This window comes from Grampus griseus, assembly GCF_964374135.1.
Source record: "Grampus griseus genome assembly, chromosome: 8".
NCBI classification, from domain to species: Eukaryota; Metazoa; Chordata; class Mammalia; order Artiodactyla; family Delphinidae; genus Grampus; species Grampus griseus.
This window is the reverse complement of record NC_139002.1, coordinates 102,805,867-102,823,690: the sequence shown is the minus strand read 5'-3', so window position 1 is coordinate 102,823,690 and position 17,824 is coordinate 102,805,867. Positions and strand designations below refer to the sequence as shown.

General features: G+C 59.7%; 2 protein-coding genes across 16 annotated transcripts in view; one reads left to right on the top strand and one right to left on the bottom strand.

Annotated features, from left to right (window-relative positions):
* The window catches only part of NRXN2 (neurexin 2), a gene marked incomplete at its 5' end in the record, with an annotated part of 99,345 nt that extends 96,253 nt beyond the window's left edge, over positions 1–3,092 (top strand). For 11 of the 15 annotated variants that reach the window (XM_082661131.1, XM_082661132.1, XM_082661133.1 and 8 more), the window contains one exon: positions 2,312–3,092. In XM_082661131.1, the coding sequence (XP_082517257.1) occupies positions 2,312–2,616 (305 nt within the window). In that variant the 3' untranslated portion in view covers positions 2,617–3,092. Of the gene's footprint in view, positions 1–1,729 lie in introns of all 15 variants that reach the window. The other 4 variants (XM_082661128.1, XM_082661127.1, XM_082661120.1 and 1 more) reach the window with 1 other exon arrangement.
* A 5,109-nt stretch (positions 3,093–8,201) lies between these two features.
* LOC309826164 (solute carrier family 22 member 12-like) lies at positions 8,202–14,271 on the bottom strand (the record flags this gene model as incomplete). Its single annotated transcript, XM_082660126.1, is given in 11 exon segments — positions 8,202–8,265; positions 8,809–9,012; positions 9,054–9,085; positions 9,196–9,227; positions 9,230–9,318; positions 12,204–12,372; positions 12,447–12,601; positions 13,098–13,201; positions 13,873–14,220; positions 14,224–14,244; positions 14,248–14,271. Coding segments are annotated over 11 exon segments (1,242 nt in total).
* Positions 14,272–17,824: the final 3,553 nt, after the last annotated feature.

Here is a 17,824-nt window from a genome sequence, read left to right as displayed (position 1 = left end):
ACCAGGGAGCTGCACTCAGATGGGGGCAGGGCTTGAGCTGTGCTGGAGGGAGAGCTAGAGAGGAAACCTACAGTCCCTACCAGGCCCAGAGCTGCCCCTCCAAGAGGAGGGAGCCCTTCCACCAGCCACCTAGACCCAGGGCTGCAGCTCTGGTCTACCCCAGACCAGTGGGTTGCAGTGCTTTTGTTTGAGAGGGGGCCCAGCGGGCTGATGGGAGTTGTAGTTGTTGACCCAGGGGCTGATGAGAATTGTGGTCCACACCCCTGTAAGAACTAATGGGAGTTGTAATTCTCACCCTCTGGGGCTGATGGGAATTGCAGTTTTGGCCCAAGAGACCCCAGTTATCCGACCTAGGGAGTGAGGAGACCTACACCCCTACCCCAAAGGCCCTCCCCAGTAGTTCTCCTGGGCCCTATATTAGCAAGTGCATCCTTCCCAGATGGCTGTGTATGTATTTTCTTTTCTTTTTTTGCTTTCTTCTTCTTTCCGTTGTTTTATTATTGTTTTAAACAATAATAAGAGGGCCAGAGGCCGTCAAGCCCTGGCCAGGTCCTGGCGGCCCATGGGGGTTCTGGGGAGGGGGAGGGGGGGAAGTCAGTGGGGGTCAGAGGTGGAGGGTGAAGAAAGAGAAAGTTGGGGATTTAGGGTTAGCTCAAGAATCATGTGTCCCTGCCCAATTCCCTCACTCACCCCCTGTCCTGACTCACCTCCTTACCTCAACATGGCTTCTCACCACCACTCCCACCCTGCCAGCTCTTCCTCCTGGACCTCATCACCTCCCACCTTCAGTTCTCCTCTCCCCATGACCAACCTGCAGTTAGCCTTCAAAGCCCCTTCCCATGCTCATCCCCTCCCAAGTCCTCTCACCCATGAGGCAATTCCTACGCAGCTGCCTGTCACGTGCCTCCTCCCCAAGCCTTCCTTCCCACTGTTCCCTCCCTCCCCCACACGCTGACACCAAGTGGTGGTAACAGTTCCTCAACGCCAGCCTTCACTGTGCAGATTTCAGCTTTGTGTTTAATGAGGGGGAGAGGGCCCAAGTGAGGGAGGAGAGAGAGTATTCTGGAGGAAGCAAGTTGTTCAGGGAGAGAAGAGTGAGGGAGGGAGATACCAAACAGATAGAAAGGAAACGTTGTACGGAAAAGTTGTTTTTTTCTTATTTTTTCCGGGAGAACCCGCTTACACAGCTCTGTTTGTAATTTTTTTCTTCATGCTAAAATCACACGGCCTATTTGTTGATGTAAGTTGCCTGAATTCCGTGGTATGCTATCTTCTTTTTTAAAAACAAAAGAAAAAAAAAAAAAAGCAAAAAAAGAGAAAAACCCAGAAAAAACCCTAAAAGATATTGTTGTTAGGTTTGTTTAAATGCTGCTCTTGTATCTGTTTTTAAAGCCTTAAACCAGTAGAATTCTTTTTTTCTTTTCCATTTCTTTTCTATTTCCTTTCCTTTCTTTTCCTTTTGGTTTCTTAAGACAAACAAAAGACCAAAACCCAGAGAGCCACAGAGCCCGTGCGTGGGGTGCCCAGGGCATCCGAGCCGCTGCCCGCTTAAAGCTTAAAGCGCAGTGCTCCGGCCGGCTGGCGGGCGGGCCCAGCCCGCTCTAGTCTCCGCCAAGGCCAATTGGAACCGATTTGGGTGTGTGAGGCTGTTGTTTCTCTCTCTGTGCCGGCCGCCTGCACCCCGGCCCTCGCTGACGCCCTGTCTTTTCTCTTCTCTCTCTTGTTCTAGGAGGAGAGTTAATATTGCCCATTATCACGGAGGACTCCTTAGACCCCCCTCCCGTGGCCACCCGATCCCCCTTCGTGCCCCCACCCCCTACCTTCTACCCCTTCCTCACGGGCGTGGGTGCCACCCAAGACACCCTGCCCCCGCCCGCGGCCCGCCGCCCGCCCGCCGGGGGCCCGTGCCAGGCCGAGCAGGACGACAGCGACTGCGAGGAGCCTATCGAGGCCTCGGGCTTTGCCTCCGGGGAGGTCTTTGACTCCAGCCTCCCCCCCACGGACGACGAGGACTTTTACACCACCTTTCCCCTGGTCACGGACCGCACCACCCTCCTCTCCCCCCGCAAACCCGCTCCCCGGCCCAACCTCAGGACAGATGGGGCCACGGGCGCCCCTGGGGTGCTGCTCGCCCCCTCCGCCCCGGCCCCCAACCTGCCAGCGGGCAAAATGAACCACCGAGACCCGCTGCAGCCCCTGCTGGAGAACCCACCCCTGGGGCCCGGGGCCCCCACGTCCTTCGAGCCGCGGAGGCCCCCTCCCCTGCGCCCCGGCGTGACCTCCGCCCCCGGCTTCCCCCATCTGCCCACAGCCAACCCCACGGGGCCTGGGGAGCGGGGCCCGCCGGGCGCAGTGGAGGTGATCCGGGAGTCCAGCAGCACCACGGGCATGGTGGTGGGCATCGTGGCGGCCGCGGCGCTCTGCATCCTCATCCTCCTCTATGCCATGTACAAGTACCGCAACCGCGACGAGGGCTCCTACCAGGTGGACCAGAGCCGGAACTACATCAGTAACTCGGCCCAGAGCAACGGGGCGGTGGTGAAAGAGAAGGCCCCGGCTGCCCCCAAGACGCCCAGCAAGGCCAAGAAGAACAAAGACAAGGAGTATTACGTCTGAGCCCCCGGCACCGCGCCCCACTGCCAGCTGCCCCTCCTGGGAGGGCCCGAGAGGAGGGTGCGGCCCTCTCCCTGCCGGGGCCCTGGGGACCCACTCCCTGGCTGCCTCAGACTTCTCTCACGAAGAGGAAACGCAAAAAAATGAAAAAAAATGAAAAAAAAAAGGAAAACCCCGTGCTCGTCCCCTTCCTCCTGCCGTCCGTCGGCGCGGAGTCATCGTGCGTCCTGGGGCTGTCTGTCCCTCTCAGCTCTGCGCCCATCGGGCAGGGCACGTGCTCACAGCCCTGGGTTGATTTATTTTTTTAAGGGGGGTAGTTTTATTTTGGTGGGGTTGGGAGGGAAGGAAGACTGGGGGTTTTGTACAGTGTCAACTACTCGTCCTGTTCATTTTCCTCCATTTTTCTTCCTCCTCCCTCTGTTCCCCCAGGCTTCCTTCTCTTCCCAAGCCCTCCAGTCCCCACCCCAGGCTTGCTATGTCTCTCTGTCCCCACCCTCCTTCCCCAGTTCTCCTTTTTGTGTGTGTCTGGTTTCCCCCTTCCTTTCCTCCCTTTGGGTTTCCAGAGTCGGTGGGAGAAGGGCGGGAGGGTGGGCGGAGCGTCCCAGCGGGGGGCGGGGCCGGGATGGCCCCGAGAGCCATGGCTCCGCCCACCAGGAGGAGGCGCCTGCCTGGTTCCGCCCAGGGAAGGGGCTCGGGCCTGGGAAGACCTGTTCTGTTGTGTGCCGCCGGGCGACGTGCATTGATGGGGAAGCTGCTGGAGGAGCAGGGTGGGGGGCGGGTGGGAGGGGAAAGGCAAATGCAGATATATATTGAAGACAATTAATCTAGATATCGCGAGCAGCAGCCTGTGGCACCCATTGGGCGCGGGCAGCAGGGAAGAGAGGGAGCCAGGCATTACCCGCATACTGCTGGGGTCACTTATCTGCCCACAGGCTCCCTGCTCCCCCAGTTTTTTTTTTTCTCTCTTTGTTAACAAATGTGTCTGAGTCTTGGATAACACCCCAACCCCGGAAATGTGTGGGAAAAGAAAACAAAAACTTTCCAAATCCAACGGTCCTGTGCAGTTTGTTCGGGTTGGGTGCTGTTGGGACATTGGTCCGAGCTCTGGGCTGGGGTCTGGGTGCAGATTGGAGCCCACGAGAGCTGGTAAGTAGCCCCCAAAGTTTTGGGCTGAGCATGACTTTGGGCACCTTGGGGCAGCTTGTCTTTGTCTCACCCCCATGTCCCAGCGGGCTGGGGACGGAGACCGCAAACAGGCCCCAGGCTTGTGAGCGATGACTGGTCTCTGGTCCCATTGGCCACGGACCTTAGCTTCTCTGGGGGCTGACAAATCCCGAGACGGGAGCAGTGTTTTGCCCCCTAGTGGCTAAAGAGGGCCTGCCCTTCTGGTGGCTGTGTGTGCAGGGCATTGGCCTTGACACAGCCCTTGGGGAAGGTGATGTTATTCCTGGGTGGGAAGAGCTTCAGTGGCTGGTCCAAGGTCTCAAGGTAACTCAGTGTCTGAGTCCAGATTGGCCCCTAGTTCCGCCTAACTCCGGTCTCTGCCCCTTCTGCATCTCTAGAGTTTGGACCTTGCCCCCTCCTGGCTGACCGTGGGCAGCCCCTGTGGCCGCAGGTGGAAGTAGAGCCAGCACACCTCAGACCAGGTGTTTGCTTCTTCATGGGGACACTAAACAGGCTCATGGTCCCAGACATGTGAGATGGGTCTGGATTTGTTAAGCCTCTCCGTCGAAAGGAGCCGAGACTCTTGAGATGGGGGTTGTACACGAGGAGCCGCGCACCTGGGCACCCTCGGGAGAGCAGAGTGTGGGTGGGTCTGTGTCTCCCAGGGGGCCACGGTGGGCCGCCACGCCACTGGACACAGGACTCAGCCACGCTTCCGTCACTCAGGTCTCCTCTGCCTTCGGCTTGGTGGGTCTTGCCTCCCCCTCCTGGCTCTGCTTTCTCGTGCTCTTGGCTCACTGTGGCCCTTCACTGCCCTATTCTGCTTCCTGAGCTCCTACCTCGGGCGGCTCTGCTGCTGGCCAGCTCATTCTTGCAGCATCTTCCAGCTCACAAGCCTGGTCTGTGTTCAGGCCTGGACAGCACCGAGGGCCCTTGGGCTCAACTGCCCACAGGAGCCCCACCCAGGGCTGCCTCATCTCCCCCTCCTTCCCTCCATCCTGGGACGAAGCCTTTATCGTGGGACCACCCTTCCCACCACAGGTTGTGCCCCAGTGGCCCTTGAGAGTCCTCCCCCCACCCCCAAGTCCTAACATGGGTGGGAGAGCGAGTCTTCCCCCAGCGGCCCCTGAAGGTGGGTTTCCATGGACTTGGCCTCCCCTTGCCCTCCTGAACCAGCCACCAGGAGGGAGGGTTGGGCCCCACCTGCCTCCTACAGCTGCTCAGTCTTGGAGATCAGCATCACCGAGGCCGCCTCTAACCCTCTGTGGGAGCCTGAGGGGGGAGGCCTGACCTGAGGCAGGTTTGTCAAGACATCCTGTTCCTGTGCCGGTAATGGCCTTGCCCCCGGCTCTTCTGCTGCCGCTCTCTCAGTCCAAGGAATGGAGACTTAGCTCAGGTTCTCCTCCCCCATCACCACTGGCCAGAGAAAGCAAAAAGAGGCAGGCAGGATTTCCTTGGTATCAAGCAGGGAGCATCCTTACTCCAGAAATTCTAGAGTGGCCTTGAATAGTCTATCAGAGTAGGGGGCCACAAAGAGGGAGCGTGCAGGAGCTGGAAGGATGGGCCCCAGTCCGGCTCACTGCCGTGTGCCTGTGGGACTGGGTGTTTTCCTCTCTGCGTAAGGAAGCTAAGAGCCCTGCCACCCAAGGACTTGGTAGTAAGAGGAAAGCTTCCTGGACTCTGCCGCTGACTCAGTGTACTTGTCCGTAAGAGACGGTCACCTTGCTCTTAGCTCCTTCATCCTGTGCATCTGATATTGACCTTAACACCTGGGCCGGACCTGGGCTCCTTGGTGTCTGGCTGGGCTGGCAGTGACCCCCAGGAGAGTCCAAACAGCATACGGGGGTGTGTGTGTGGCCGGAATTCCAGGCACGCTGCTCCTTGCCAGCTGGTACTGGCAGGGATGCGTCAGGAGAGTCTACCGGGGGAGGGGGATGGGAAAGGAAGGACGGAGTTTGGGGAAGAAGCTTGCAGTGAAGTCTGGCTGCTGCCTTCGACCTTGAAGACCTGCACTGGCCATGAAAGCCCCCAGGGGAGGGAACACAAGCTCAGCCAGTGCTGGGGCTCTTCTGGGAGGATGTCCTCCTCCTGGGGGTGGACATGGGGCCTGTGTTGCTGACACTGTCCTCCCTCACACACCCTCCTGGGTGAGCTGCAGGCCTGGCTGGAGGCAGGAGAATGGCCCAAGTGGGTCCTGAGGCATTTTCCTGTGCCTGCTGCCTGAGGCGTCTCCTGCCATGGGGGGCGCGGAGACTGTAGGGGTGGTGGTGGGTTCTTCGTTCCCACACCCACTTCCCTGGCTCTACCACTGCAGGGCGCCCAGCAGCTTCCGGGGCCAGGAGCAAACTGGCACGGGCATCAAAAGAGCGAGTGTGTCCCAAGTGAAGACCTGCCTTTCGGGTAGTGGCACCTAGCTGATTGCAGGCCTGTGGCTGCTGCCGAGGGAGGCCCCCTCTCCCTTGGTAGGGCGCCCACTCTGTCACTCCCTAGCTGCCCCAGAGGGGCAGGGCCCTGGACCTCCCAGCTTCTAGGTCCTGTTGAATTAAGTGAGGAGTGACATGTTGGAATTAGGTAGGCCCTGGAAGGCTGTGACCACCTGGAAGGACCAGGAGCAAGGCCGTTCTGAATTTGGGCAGAGGGACAGCTCTGACCACTCGGTGAGCTGGAGGACATCGCTGGGGAGAGGAGGGGCCATCTTCCACCAGCCCTGGGGTCTGCCTTAGGATACCCTAAGGCCCCAAGAATGCTAAGCAACAGCAAGTGAGGCAGCTGAGGCTCAGCTGGGCAGCAGGCAGACAAGACAGAAGGTCACGGCAGGCTGGCGAAATCTCACCTTTACAAACACGATCCCCACACCCAGCCCCTTTGTTCCGGGGGTCTTCACTGAGGGGTGGCCACAGGCAGACAGCTAAAGGACACGACCCCCCAGAGGCCCAGGCAGATATGACCAAGCCAGGGAGTGATCCTGTCTCCTGGGGCCAGGGAGCTGCTTCCTGATTTCCCGCTGACCTTCTTACGTGTGTGCCCACGTGTGTACCCCTCACTGATGTGTGTGTGTGTATGTCGGTGTAGAGGCTGCAGCCTTCTGCTGAGGTGCCTGGAGGCAGAGGCACAGGCACAGGTGGACCAGAGACCACCTGAGCACAGGTCTGGGGTGACTCAGTAGATGGGGCAGCTGGCGGGGACCCCGCTGGGCAGGAAAGGCCTCCTGCTGCACCCATGAGTGTGTTAGCTGGGGTGGGGGAGCTCGGGGCCCATCCCTTTCCATCTGAGCTCTTGCACTGGGTTTCCCCATAAGTGATGCCAGTGAGGGGGTTTGGGATGGTTTTTAGAGGGAGGCCCTGCCCTCGAGAAGCTCACTGGATGCCCAGACTTTGAGGCCTGAGGCCAGGCTGGGGGTGTCGGGGCCAGAGCTGGCTCTGGAGGCCTTCGGCCCTGCGCTTGGCTCCTAATCTGCCCCTCCTAGCTGGGTGTCACAGGCACCCAGGCGCAGCTTCTCTGATCCTTAGATTTCCCGTATGTGAAATGGGGCAACAGCTACCACAAAGCGTTCGGGAAAAGATGAAACGAGACGATGCCTTGAGGCGTCCAGCACGGTGCCTGGCCCACAGCAGAGGCTGGAAAAGGCAGCCACTCGGCTGGCACTCAGGACAGGGAAGCTGGCCTGGGAAAGGGCCGTCCCAGGGAGGAAGTCCCCACCCCCTGCGCCGGCAGTCCCTGGGGGCTCATCACTGGAGTCGCCGAGGCACAGTCCTTGATTCACTCTCCCGTCTCCCTCGCACCAATGGCCCTCTGGTCTGTGTGGGAGCTGGGGACACGGGGAGGCGGACCACCCCAACGCTCTGGGGACTCACAGGCGTGTGGCCGCAGCCGTGGTAAGAATTTCACTGGAGACTTGGGTTGGGCGCTGGGCCCCAGAACAAGGCCATTGCCCTGGGTATGGGAGGCTGAGGCGGGGGATTTGTCAGGTAGGGAAGGTGGCAGAAGCATTCCAGGAGAAGACCTGGCTGCGTGGCTGGAGTAGCGAGGGGGATGGGGAGGGCCCGAGCCGTCTCTCTGGTAAAGTTGAGGGGCGCTTGTGTGGAGCCCTCAGGGTGGCGTGAGAAGCTGGGGAGGTTTTGAGCGTGGCTGACGTCAGCCTGTGAGCTCAGCGCTGGTGAGGGGCGAGGAAGCATAGGGTCGGGTCGGGCCCCTGCTCCTCTCTCAGCAGCCTTGAGAGAGGGTCGGGTGATGGTGTACCGGGCAGCGTCCTGCCAATCACACCTTCCTTGGCCCCTTCTGTGTTCAGGGCGGCTCCTTAGATAGTGAGAGGCTGGGCTGGGCTGGAGGGGCAGCCCCCCGGCCCTCCGGAAACCGAGGCCTTTGCTCTCCTTCCGCAGAGAAGAGCCTCCTCCTGCCATCCCATCGCAGGCTTCCCAGGAGGCCTAAAGTCGTGTGGATTTCAGAACAGGACGCCCCTGGGTGCTGTGTGTTGCCTTCTTTACTGCCCTGTTCAGGAGAGGCACGGAGGGGTTATGTCTCGTGGGTGCAAGTCACGCCTGACCCCTGACATGTGTCCGTCCTGAAGACTTAGGAGATACTGCTGCCCTGCTCTCAGGGGCCCAGGACTGAGCTCCCTGAGCACATCGTGGGGGATGGGTGCACAGTGACAGCCTTGATAGACGTCTAGGGGCTTTAGTAGTAGAGTCTGGGGCCCGTGAGGACCTGCAGCACAGCCGTCACACCCTCAGCTCTCCCTCTCACAAAGTCCTACACCCTCCCTTCCCCTTGATCTCTCCCGAGGTGGAGCTGGGGGGTAGCTAGGGCATTTAGGTCTCAAATGGTGGAATGAAGGGTAGGGGACAAAGTCCATACTGTCAGCCGGGAGACCCAGCCCTTGGTCTCCAATCTCCCAAAAATGTGCTGTGTGACTCTGGGCCAGTCCTATCCCTCTCTGGGCCTCTGCTTCTCCCTCTGTCCAGCAGTAGGGGTGGCTGCCAGGCCTGCCCTCTTCTGGGGTTCTCTGGAGGGTGGAGGGGATGGCCCACTCACTGGCTCCACACATATTGGATAGTGTCGCGCAGCGGCAGGCTCTGGGTCTCGGGCAGCAGCAGTGCGGCCAGGCTGCTCGGCACTGGCACCGCCCCGTACACCAGCAGGGGTAGGGAGGCACCGTGTACACCCAGCAGCCGCAGCAGAGACCCCAGGATGGCTCCCCCTCGGGCTGCCGTCTGGCCCAGGCCCACTGCGGTCATCCTGCCCGCACAGATGCACCTGTGAGGGGCCGCACTGCCTACCTGTGGCTTTGCCCTCTCACTCTGGCCCGGCCCTGCTCAGCCCAGAGAGGCGCCGTGGGTCAGGCTGGGTCGGGATGCACCTGGGCAGCCCTGAGACCACGTGAAAGAGAGATTCAAGGGGGAAGGGCCAGCCCCGCCTCACCTCGATGGTCAGTGCGTCCCGCACTGCCCTCTCCCGTTGACGGCAGCCGCCCTCTGTAGCTCCCGCAGGCCCCTCTCCAGCCTGCCCGTAAGGAGGAGCCACCGTGCTGAGCCTGCCGGCCACCTGGGGTGGGGCAGAGGGAGGGAAGTGGGAGGCGGACACTGCCTGTGGTCCCCAGGGTCTGGCCTGCATGAGCCTCACTGCCCCCCGTCCCCTTCTGCCCCGAGGAGCGGCCTCACTGGCAGCCGAGGCTCAGGGTGGCTGAGGTCGGGGGAGGCAGCACAGGGCTCCGGGGCTGCGGAAGCCGCGCCCTCGGCACCCTCCTTCCCCTGCAGGCCACCCTTTCTCCCTCCTCCCTCCTCCCTCTCTTGGGCTGGGGTTGGGGGCCCCTGTTCTTGCTTCCTGCCTCCTTCCCAACCCCCTGGCCCTTCCCCAGCCTCGCCCAGGACCCAGGGCTGGTGGGCCTGCGTGCAGTAAGGACGCCCTCAATGGCTCCAGGACCGCAGTCCTGCAAGCCCACCAGGGTCCCCCACTGTCCAGCCCTCCCCTATGTCACACGGCCCTTCTGTTTATCCCCATGGCCACACCTTCCTGCCTGAGCTGGCCCCTCCCCAGGTGCCCCTCCCTGCAAACAGGTCCACACCCACCAGGGGAGGGGCTCAGGCCTGCAGCAGGGTCCTTGGTCCTGACATCACCAGCCCCGTCCACCTGCACCCATCAGTCACCAATGCCCCTCACCTCCAGCACCCCTTGCAGGTGACCGGCCCACTGCCCTTGCCTCACTTTTGGCCCTTTCGCCCATGCCCGGTGACAGTCGCCGCCTCTTGAGTGTCAGCCAGCCTCAGGCATCCCGGTGCCCCCTCCCCGTGGCAGGGCCCAGGCTCAGGGTGGGCCTAACACTAACCTGTCTCCCACCCCCTCAACATCAAGCCCAGATCCCCTGCGCCATCCAGGCCTCGGAGCCCGCTACGTGCCCACCACCGCGCACAGGCTCCTGCCTCCGGACTCAGGTCCCCCAGCCAGACACGTTGTCCCCCCGCACCCCGCCCCCAGCAGCAGCCAGGGCGGGCCGCCTGCTCCACAGCCATGGGTCCCTGAGATCCTTGGGGGTTTGCAGAGCAGGGGAGAGAGGGGGACTCAAGCGCACATTAGAGGTAGAGTTGGCAAGACCCTGTGACCTGCTGGACTTGGGGTGCGGCAACCGTGAGGGAGAGGGAGGTGTCAGGTGTCAGGTACTCCAGTACCTGTGGGTGGGGGCCCGCCGTCAACGCTGGGGAGGCCCTGGGAGGAGCAGGGGCAAGGAGATGCTACGTTTGTGATGCCGAGACACTGGTAATGGGGACATCACGCGGGTGGCTGGAGGCCGGGGAGCGGCAGGACAGGGGAGGGGGTTGGGGGCCTGCAGTGTGTGGAGGGAGAGCAGTGGGCACAGGTGAGATCCCCGGAGAGAGAGCATCGGTGCCCTTTTGGGCAGGGGCCGAGGGAGGGGAGCAGAGCGAGGGCGGCAGGGTCATTGGAGTGGGTTTGTGTGTGCAGACGCTTCTCACGAAGAGAAATTGGGTTGGAAGAGAGGCAGAGGAGCTGGCGGGAGCTGAGGGGCCAGGGGGGCCCATCCTCAGATGGGTCCACATCCCCCACTGGTGCGTCAGACCCCAAGCGTGGCTTGTGATGCTGTGATGCAGGGGGATTTCCTGCGGGCTCCACGTGGGCAGTGACCCTGTCCGTGCTGCTCATCGCTGTCACCCCTGCACCAGCCAGTCCCCCCCCATGGTGGTTCTCAGTGCAATTTGTTGACGTGATGAAGTAGTGGAGTAATGAATACATGTGGGCACGTAGCACCTGTGTGCGCCTGTCTGCCAAGGAAAGTGGGGCTCAGCCCCGCGAGTCAGCCTCAGCATCAGAGAGCCGGGAGGGGTGCCCTGGACTCTGCATCACTGACATTTGCCCTTCACCCTCTTGTTATGGGGGTCAGTCTGCCATCCCAGAAGGCCACCTGTCAGGTACGAGTGCCCCGTCTCAGAGCCGCTGCGTGAGATGTGATTGCCTCCTGCGCTGGCAAGTGACTGCAAATTAGTTGCTAAAGGCTCCATATGAAGAACTTTTCTGCTCCAGGCTGTTGGGTTGGGAGAGATTTGTGGAGCCAGCCTTCCTCGTAGTGCGGGTGCAGGTGCCCTGTCCTCCACTGGGCCTCTGCTGTGCTCCTTTCTGCGGTGGCTGCAATGGCCAAGCGACTACCAGGTGCTGGGCCTGTATATATGTGATGAGCGAGGCTCAGCCCTACCCTGAAGGGCCATCCATCCATCCACCCACCTATTCATCCATCCATCCATCCACCCATCCACCCATCCATCCACCCAACCATGCACTCATCTATCTGTCTGCCTGTCTATCTATATATCTATCTCTCCATCCATCCAACAAATATTTACTGTGCACCTGCTGTGTGCCAGGAGCTTGGTCAGGGCCATGCCGGATTCATTTCAGGTCAGTGCAGACATTTCCTAGCCTCCCATGTGTCAGCCCTGTGTGGAGGAAACCAGGGCCCCCTCTGACAATTGGGTTGTGGTCCTTGTCCTCTAGCAATAATGTCAGTACGTAAGGCTGACTGTGGCTGTGTTTTGGGAGTGGGGTGTGTGTGTGTGTTTTGTGTGTGTGTGTGTGTGTGTGTGTGTGTGTGTGCGCGCTGGATCTTTGCATCCCATCCCCCATCTGGCCTAGTGCTGCCATGCCTGGCACGAAGGAGGGGCTCAGAAAACGTGCCTGGAGGCACACTTGCCAAGGCAGGCAATGACCGGAGAGGGGAAAGGGCCGACAGGTGATGGGAAAGAAGGCGGAGGGAGTGGAGACACGTGGGAGGAGCAGGGGAAGAAGCCCTGGGTTGAGTGGGTGAGCTGTGGCTGTACCAGGCTCCCGTGGCTCCCCTCCGGCCTCCTGCACCCCGCCCCTCTGCGCCCCGGGGGGAGGGTGGGCAGTTATCTCCTCCGAGGAGGGGGAAGGGTAGCACCCACCAGGGGTACACGAAGCAGAGGAAGAAGGGGGCGGAGCCCGCCAGCCGCAGCCGCGCCCAGTCGCGCACGCCGTAGGCCACTGCGGCCATCAGGACCTGGCCCAAGCTGAAGCCCAGGGCTTTCAAAGTCATTGCCGAGGCACGGGCTTGCGGCGATGTCCACTCCGTCACTGCAAGGAGACAAGTGGGTCAGCCTGGGAGGCTGCACGAGCAGCCCCTGCACGGCCCGGGTCGGGGGACCTACGGAGAGTGCCGGGGTTCATCATGACGCCCGCCACGGCGAAGGCCACCAGGAAGCGGAAGAGGCGGTACACGGTGAAGGTGTGGAGGAAAGCGGCTGCCGTGCCGCACGTGGCCGTCGGAAAGTAGCTCCAGGTCAGCACCAGCCCGAGTCCGAACGTGCGGCACACGCACGGGGAGGGCGGCCGGGTCCGCGGTGTGCCCACCCTACGCTCGCCCGCTGAGCATAGCAGTGCTAAAGTGCCTCTCAGGGCCAGACCCACATTCTGCGTCCGTGGAGGGAGGGCTCGTGGGCAGCGCCCCCGCGGCCCAGGCAGGAGTGAAGGCACTGGGCAGGGGGTGAGCTCCCTGTCAGCAGGGGCAGCCAAGCAGCAGCGGAAGGCAGGCACGTTGCTGAGCAGGTTTTAGCAGTGAACGTTTGATGAGGGCAATGACCTTTCACGGCCGCAGAGGAGGGTCAGTGAAACCGAGGCCCGGAGAGGGGCTGAGCTTTGCTCAGCGGCACAGCTGGAGGGTGTCAGAGCGAGACCCGGGAGCAGGTATTTCCACTGCAAGCGGAGTTTTCTCCCCAGGCCGGCTGCAAGAGGCCAGTTCAGGGCCCGTCAGGGCCAGGAGTCTGGGAGCACAGGGACAGTGAGGGGAAAGGGGGCCTCACTTGTTAGAGGCTTGGCGGCACACAGCAGCTCCCACCAGGATCCCGTCCAGGTAGATGGACTGGGCCGTGGGCTTCCAGGCCTCGGAGTCACACATCAGGTCCCCCTGGTGGGAGAGGAAGAGGATCTGAGCTCAGGAGGCTGGATAGCCCAGGTGGGAGGGGCGGAGGGCGCAGAGGAGCCAGATGGGAAGGCCCAGGGCACTGGGGCCGGGCGGCCGGCCTGGTGACCTCTGGGGCTGTCACCCCTTGCCTAAGCCCCTCCATGGCTCCCTACTGTCCACAGGTCCAGGATCAAGCCCTCTCTGGCCTCACCTGCCTCCTTTGCTTTGGCCCCTTGGCAGCAGCCACGCAACGCTGGCGCCTCCCCCCACTTTCCCGAGGCCGCGTCCCTCCCGTTCCACAGAGAGGCCCCTTCTGCCTGCTGGGATGGGCCGCCTCTCCCGATCTCCCTCATTTGCTGGATCCTGCCTCTGGGAACCCAGCGACTCTCCCCTGAGTCCCCTGAGACTCCTGGGTGGAGAGAGCTGCCCGAGTTGCAGCAGTAGGGCCGCCTGGGTATCAGACCTGCTCTAGTACCACCCGCTCTTCCACAGCCTGGGGACAGTGTCCGTCTGCAGGCTCATTCCTGCCACCAACCCCTGTAGGGCAATGTGGCCGAGGAGGAGCCAGAAGCCACCTGTGAGTGTGGAGGCCAGGGGTGGCGGGTCCCTCCTGGGACTGGGCCATTTTTGAGTCCAGCCAACTGTAATCTGTGACTTTGGCCTCTAAGGTGCTAGGACCTGGGGAGGGTCTTGGGGGAGGTGCTGCGGTCATAGACCCAGCCATCCACGTGTGGCTCCGTGGCAGCCTCGCTCCAGTTGGTGGCTGCAGGAGTTGCCAGGAGCTGCCACTGTGGTTGGCGGAAGCAGAGACACTGGTGGGGCTCGTGGTTGGGACCCGGTGGGATGGAGACGGCCAGGAGGGCCTCAGGGTCCAGGGCCCTGGGGACACTGGCCTGGGTAGTGCTGTTGTCCAGGAGGGGCGCCGAGCCACGGTGGCTGGGCATGGTGGCCGAGGAATTCTCCAGCATATTCTGAGTGGTGAGCCACATGGTGGGGACCACAAGGGCCACCATCTGGAGAACCTAGAACCTGCCCAGGCTGCCCACTCAGTCTGGGAGTTCGGAAAAGGCCATGGAGCCTGCCCAGGGGGCCAGTGGAGGTGCCCACTTCACAGAGGCCGGCCCAGGGCAGAGGGGCTGACGTGAGGGGCCTGCCTCCCCCGTGGCATCTCCTGCTCCGCCAGCCAGGCCACCTGGGGCATGGCGGTGGCGCCTGCTTCGCAGACCTGGCCCGCGGGTATCCGAGCGCCTGCTCAGCCGCCGTCACTCAGGGTGGCTCCGACGGGGACCTGAGCCTGTGAGGTGTGACCCTGAAGCCACCGGCATCTCCCCAGAGACGCAGCTGCCCCTGGATCTCTGGGAGAAGCTGAATTGGGGAAGTGGGGAAAGAGGAGGCTGAAGTCACCCAGGCTGGAGTTACTGTGTCCAGGTGACACTGTGGAAGAGGGGTTAGTAATCATTTCCTTGGTCAGTTTAACCCGGCTCTGAGGGAGGTGCAAATTCAAAGGCACGGCAGCTCCTGCCCCATGTGGGCTGGGAGGCCTTGGCTCTGCCCTGGTTGCCGTGAGGCTGCCGCCGCCCCCAGCATCCCTGCTGCCCCTTGGCCTGGCTCTGCCGGTGCTGAAGGCTGACCCAGGAGAAGCATTGCCCGGGGTCCTCTTAATCTGGGGGCTGGTACGACATCGTGCGCCGTGAGGACTTCTGTGTGTGTGTAGGCTGAGTCACTGGCAGACATCCAAGCACCACGCGTCCCAGCCAGTGTGACCCAGCCCTCCCCCCACGTCCCCTCGCTTGTACGTGTCCACTGTCATTGATGCTGCCCCACTTTGCGGTCACCCCCTCCTGAGTCCTTCATGGGGCTTTTAGTGTCACCAGACACCCCATGGGTTCCTCAAGTTCAGTGTTTCCCCAAGGTCTCTGCCCCCTCCCCAAATCTACTCCCAAATTCCGTGTCTTGTTTCATGCTTCCTGTTACTCACTTCCCAACCCCTCCAGTGGCCAAGCCCTACTAACTTCTCCTCCCCCACCTCTCTGTCTCCACAGCTGTCCCTTCCCTGGTCTTCCTGCCTCTGTTCCTGTCCCTGCAACCCATCTCCCACACTGCAAAACCCTCCTGTCAAATCCTGCTTAAAAGCCAGGGGGCACCCCCTCAGCAGCAGCTAGCCAATGTATCCCATGGCCAGGGCGGGGGTGGGGAAGCAATGCATGCTGGGGGGGAGGTCAAGAAAGATTGGACCTGAGCCAAGAGACACCCCCCCCCCCCGTGGTTGCAATAGTTAATTCTCCAGGCTAAAGGGCCAGAGGCCACAAAAGGGCAAAAAATGTGTGTGCATGTATACATGAGTGCATGGATGTGTGTACACACGTGGTGCATGAATGTGTGTGCATGTGTGTGTGCATGAGTGTATAGATGTATGTGCACATATATGTACATGAGTGTGTTCAAGTGTGTGTGTGACGTGTGGCAGGTAGAGAGTGGGCAATGGAGCAGTGATGGTGACCCAGCCATTTATTCTCATGTGCTTTGGAGCATGAGGCCCACCTATTTTAAGAATATCTCCCCTCCCACTGCTTCCTTTTGTCTTGCCCACTCTTCCCTTGGCCCATTCATGTAGCTCACAGGTACAACCTCCTCGCCTCCCTGGCCTCTGTACCCCAACTCACCCACTGCTTCCCACATGCACCCTGTGCTGACTCAGTGGGCTCCTGCCCTTACTCAGACAGTGCCCCTAGCCTAGAATGCTATCTCCAGGCTCACCCTTGGGCCACATCCTCCATGTACTACAAGAGCCTCCTCCTCCAGGGAGCTCTCCTTGATTATTCCTGCCTCCCCGTGGAGCTCAGAGTGGGCAGTGGAGCCCCCCTCTTCACACTGTCCTGCACCATTCTGTTATTGTCCAGCTGGTCTCAATTCCATCCAGTTCATGTTAGGCAGGGACCCTTCTTAAGAGCATCTTTGGAACCCAGGTTTGGACAGCAAACAAAGGTTCCATGAAGATGTGCTTCAGCTATTTTTAAAAACAACTTCTTTTTTTGTCCTGATAATAAAATTAATGTATGCCCCTTCCAAAAAATTCAAAACATATTGAAAGGTAAAAAGAAAACAAAGATCTCTCCTAAACTCACCAACCAGTGATCACCACTGGTAACAATTTGGTGTGAATACTTCCAGACTCTATTTTAGTCATTGTGTGTTCTGCTTCATAAGCCTGGAATGCAAACTAAGCTTAACATCTCCTTTTGTAAAGTCCAAATGAAAAGCCTCTGCCTTTTACCTAGTGATTCTAGCCTATTCACATTTATTGTGGTTATGGTCATGTTTGGCCTTTTGATGCTTTTTCTTCTTTACCATATTTTCCCTTTAAGTCTTTTCCTTGTTCCTATTTTCTGTGGAATCCATTGCTTTTTCTTGTTCTATTTTTCTTCTGTTGTGGTTTGGCAGTGACATATTTTATTTCTGTTAGCCTTATATTTGAACACACAAACTAGGAGCTCTTTTATACCATCTCCTCTCTTCAAACCTCCCACCTCCTCTTCTGTCCTCTCAATAAATGTCTTTTCTCCTTATTTCACTAAGAAAATAGAAGCCATCAGAAACCAACAATCTGAGTCTCTCACCGAAGCCAACAGGCCTCGGTGCCCCAACATTCTGCCTTCCATCCTGCCACCGTAAATGCCCTACACGTCCCCTCTCATTGTGGCCAGCTCCTCCCTGTGTGCCCTGCAGCCCACCTCTCCACCTTTTCAAGACTCCCCTTCCTCCCTGGCACCTGATTTTCCCTCCCTACGGGACAATTCCCATCAATGTACAAACATGCTGCTTTTTCCTCCAGTCCTCAAAAAAGCTCCCCTCACTTTCAACCTTGCATCTCTCTTCAGCTGCCACCCTCTTTTTCTGCTTCTATTTACTGTACCATTCCATAAAAGGCTTGTCGACACCCATCTCCAATCTCTCTTCCCATTCTTTTTTGGATTCATCTTCATCAAGTTTTTGCCCTGTCACCCCATGGTCACCAATGATGTCCCTACAGCGAGTTCAGTGCCACTTTCTATTTTCATCTTACTTGAGCCATCACAGCCTCTGAGACTTCTCTTTTCATAAGACCCTTCTTCCCTGGGCCCCAGGGCTCGCCCGCCTCTCCTCCCCCTCCCCCGCTTCTCAATCCCTTTGACTGATTCCTCCTCTTCTCCCCACACTCTTACCCTTGAGGTCACGGGGCTCAGTACTTGGTCCTCTTCTCAGTCTCTCTCCTCTATCTTTGGGACAATTCACCTCTTCAAGGACCTCTTGTTGGAATGCTAGACTTTAATCCAACCCCCTAAACGTAGGGGCCTGTTGAAATACAGAAGGCCCCAGATGGAGCTGCTCCTGCTGGGGGTGCCATGGCAACAAAGGAAAACTTTGATAACATGCATGCCCCTGTAAGTGCTCCGCTTGACCAGAAATGCAGTGTATGCAGTCAGCCGGTCCCCAGACGACAAGCCAACCCTGGGCTTTATACTTATTGCCTTGTTGCTCCTCATTCCATTCACTATGTGGTCCCAGCCAATCTGATATTTTCTACTTTTCGCATCCTGTTCTTTATTCCTTATTTTGTAAAGCTTCCTGCCTTCCCCCTCCCTCATT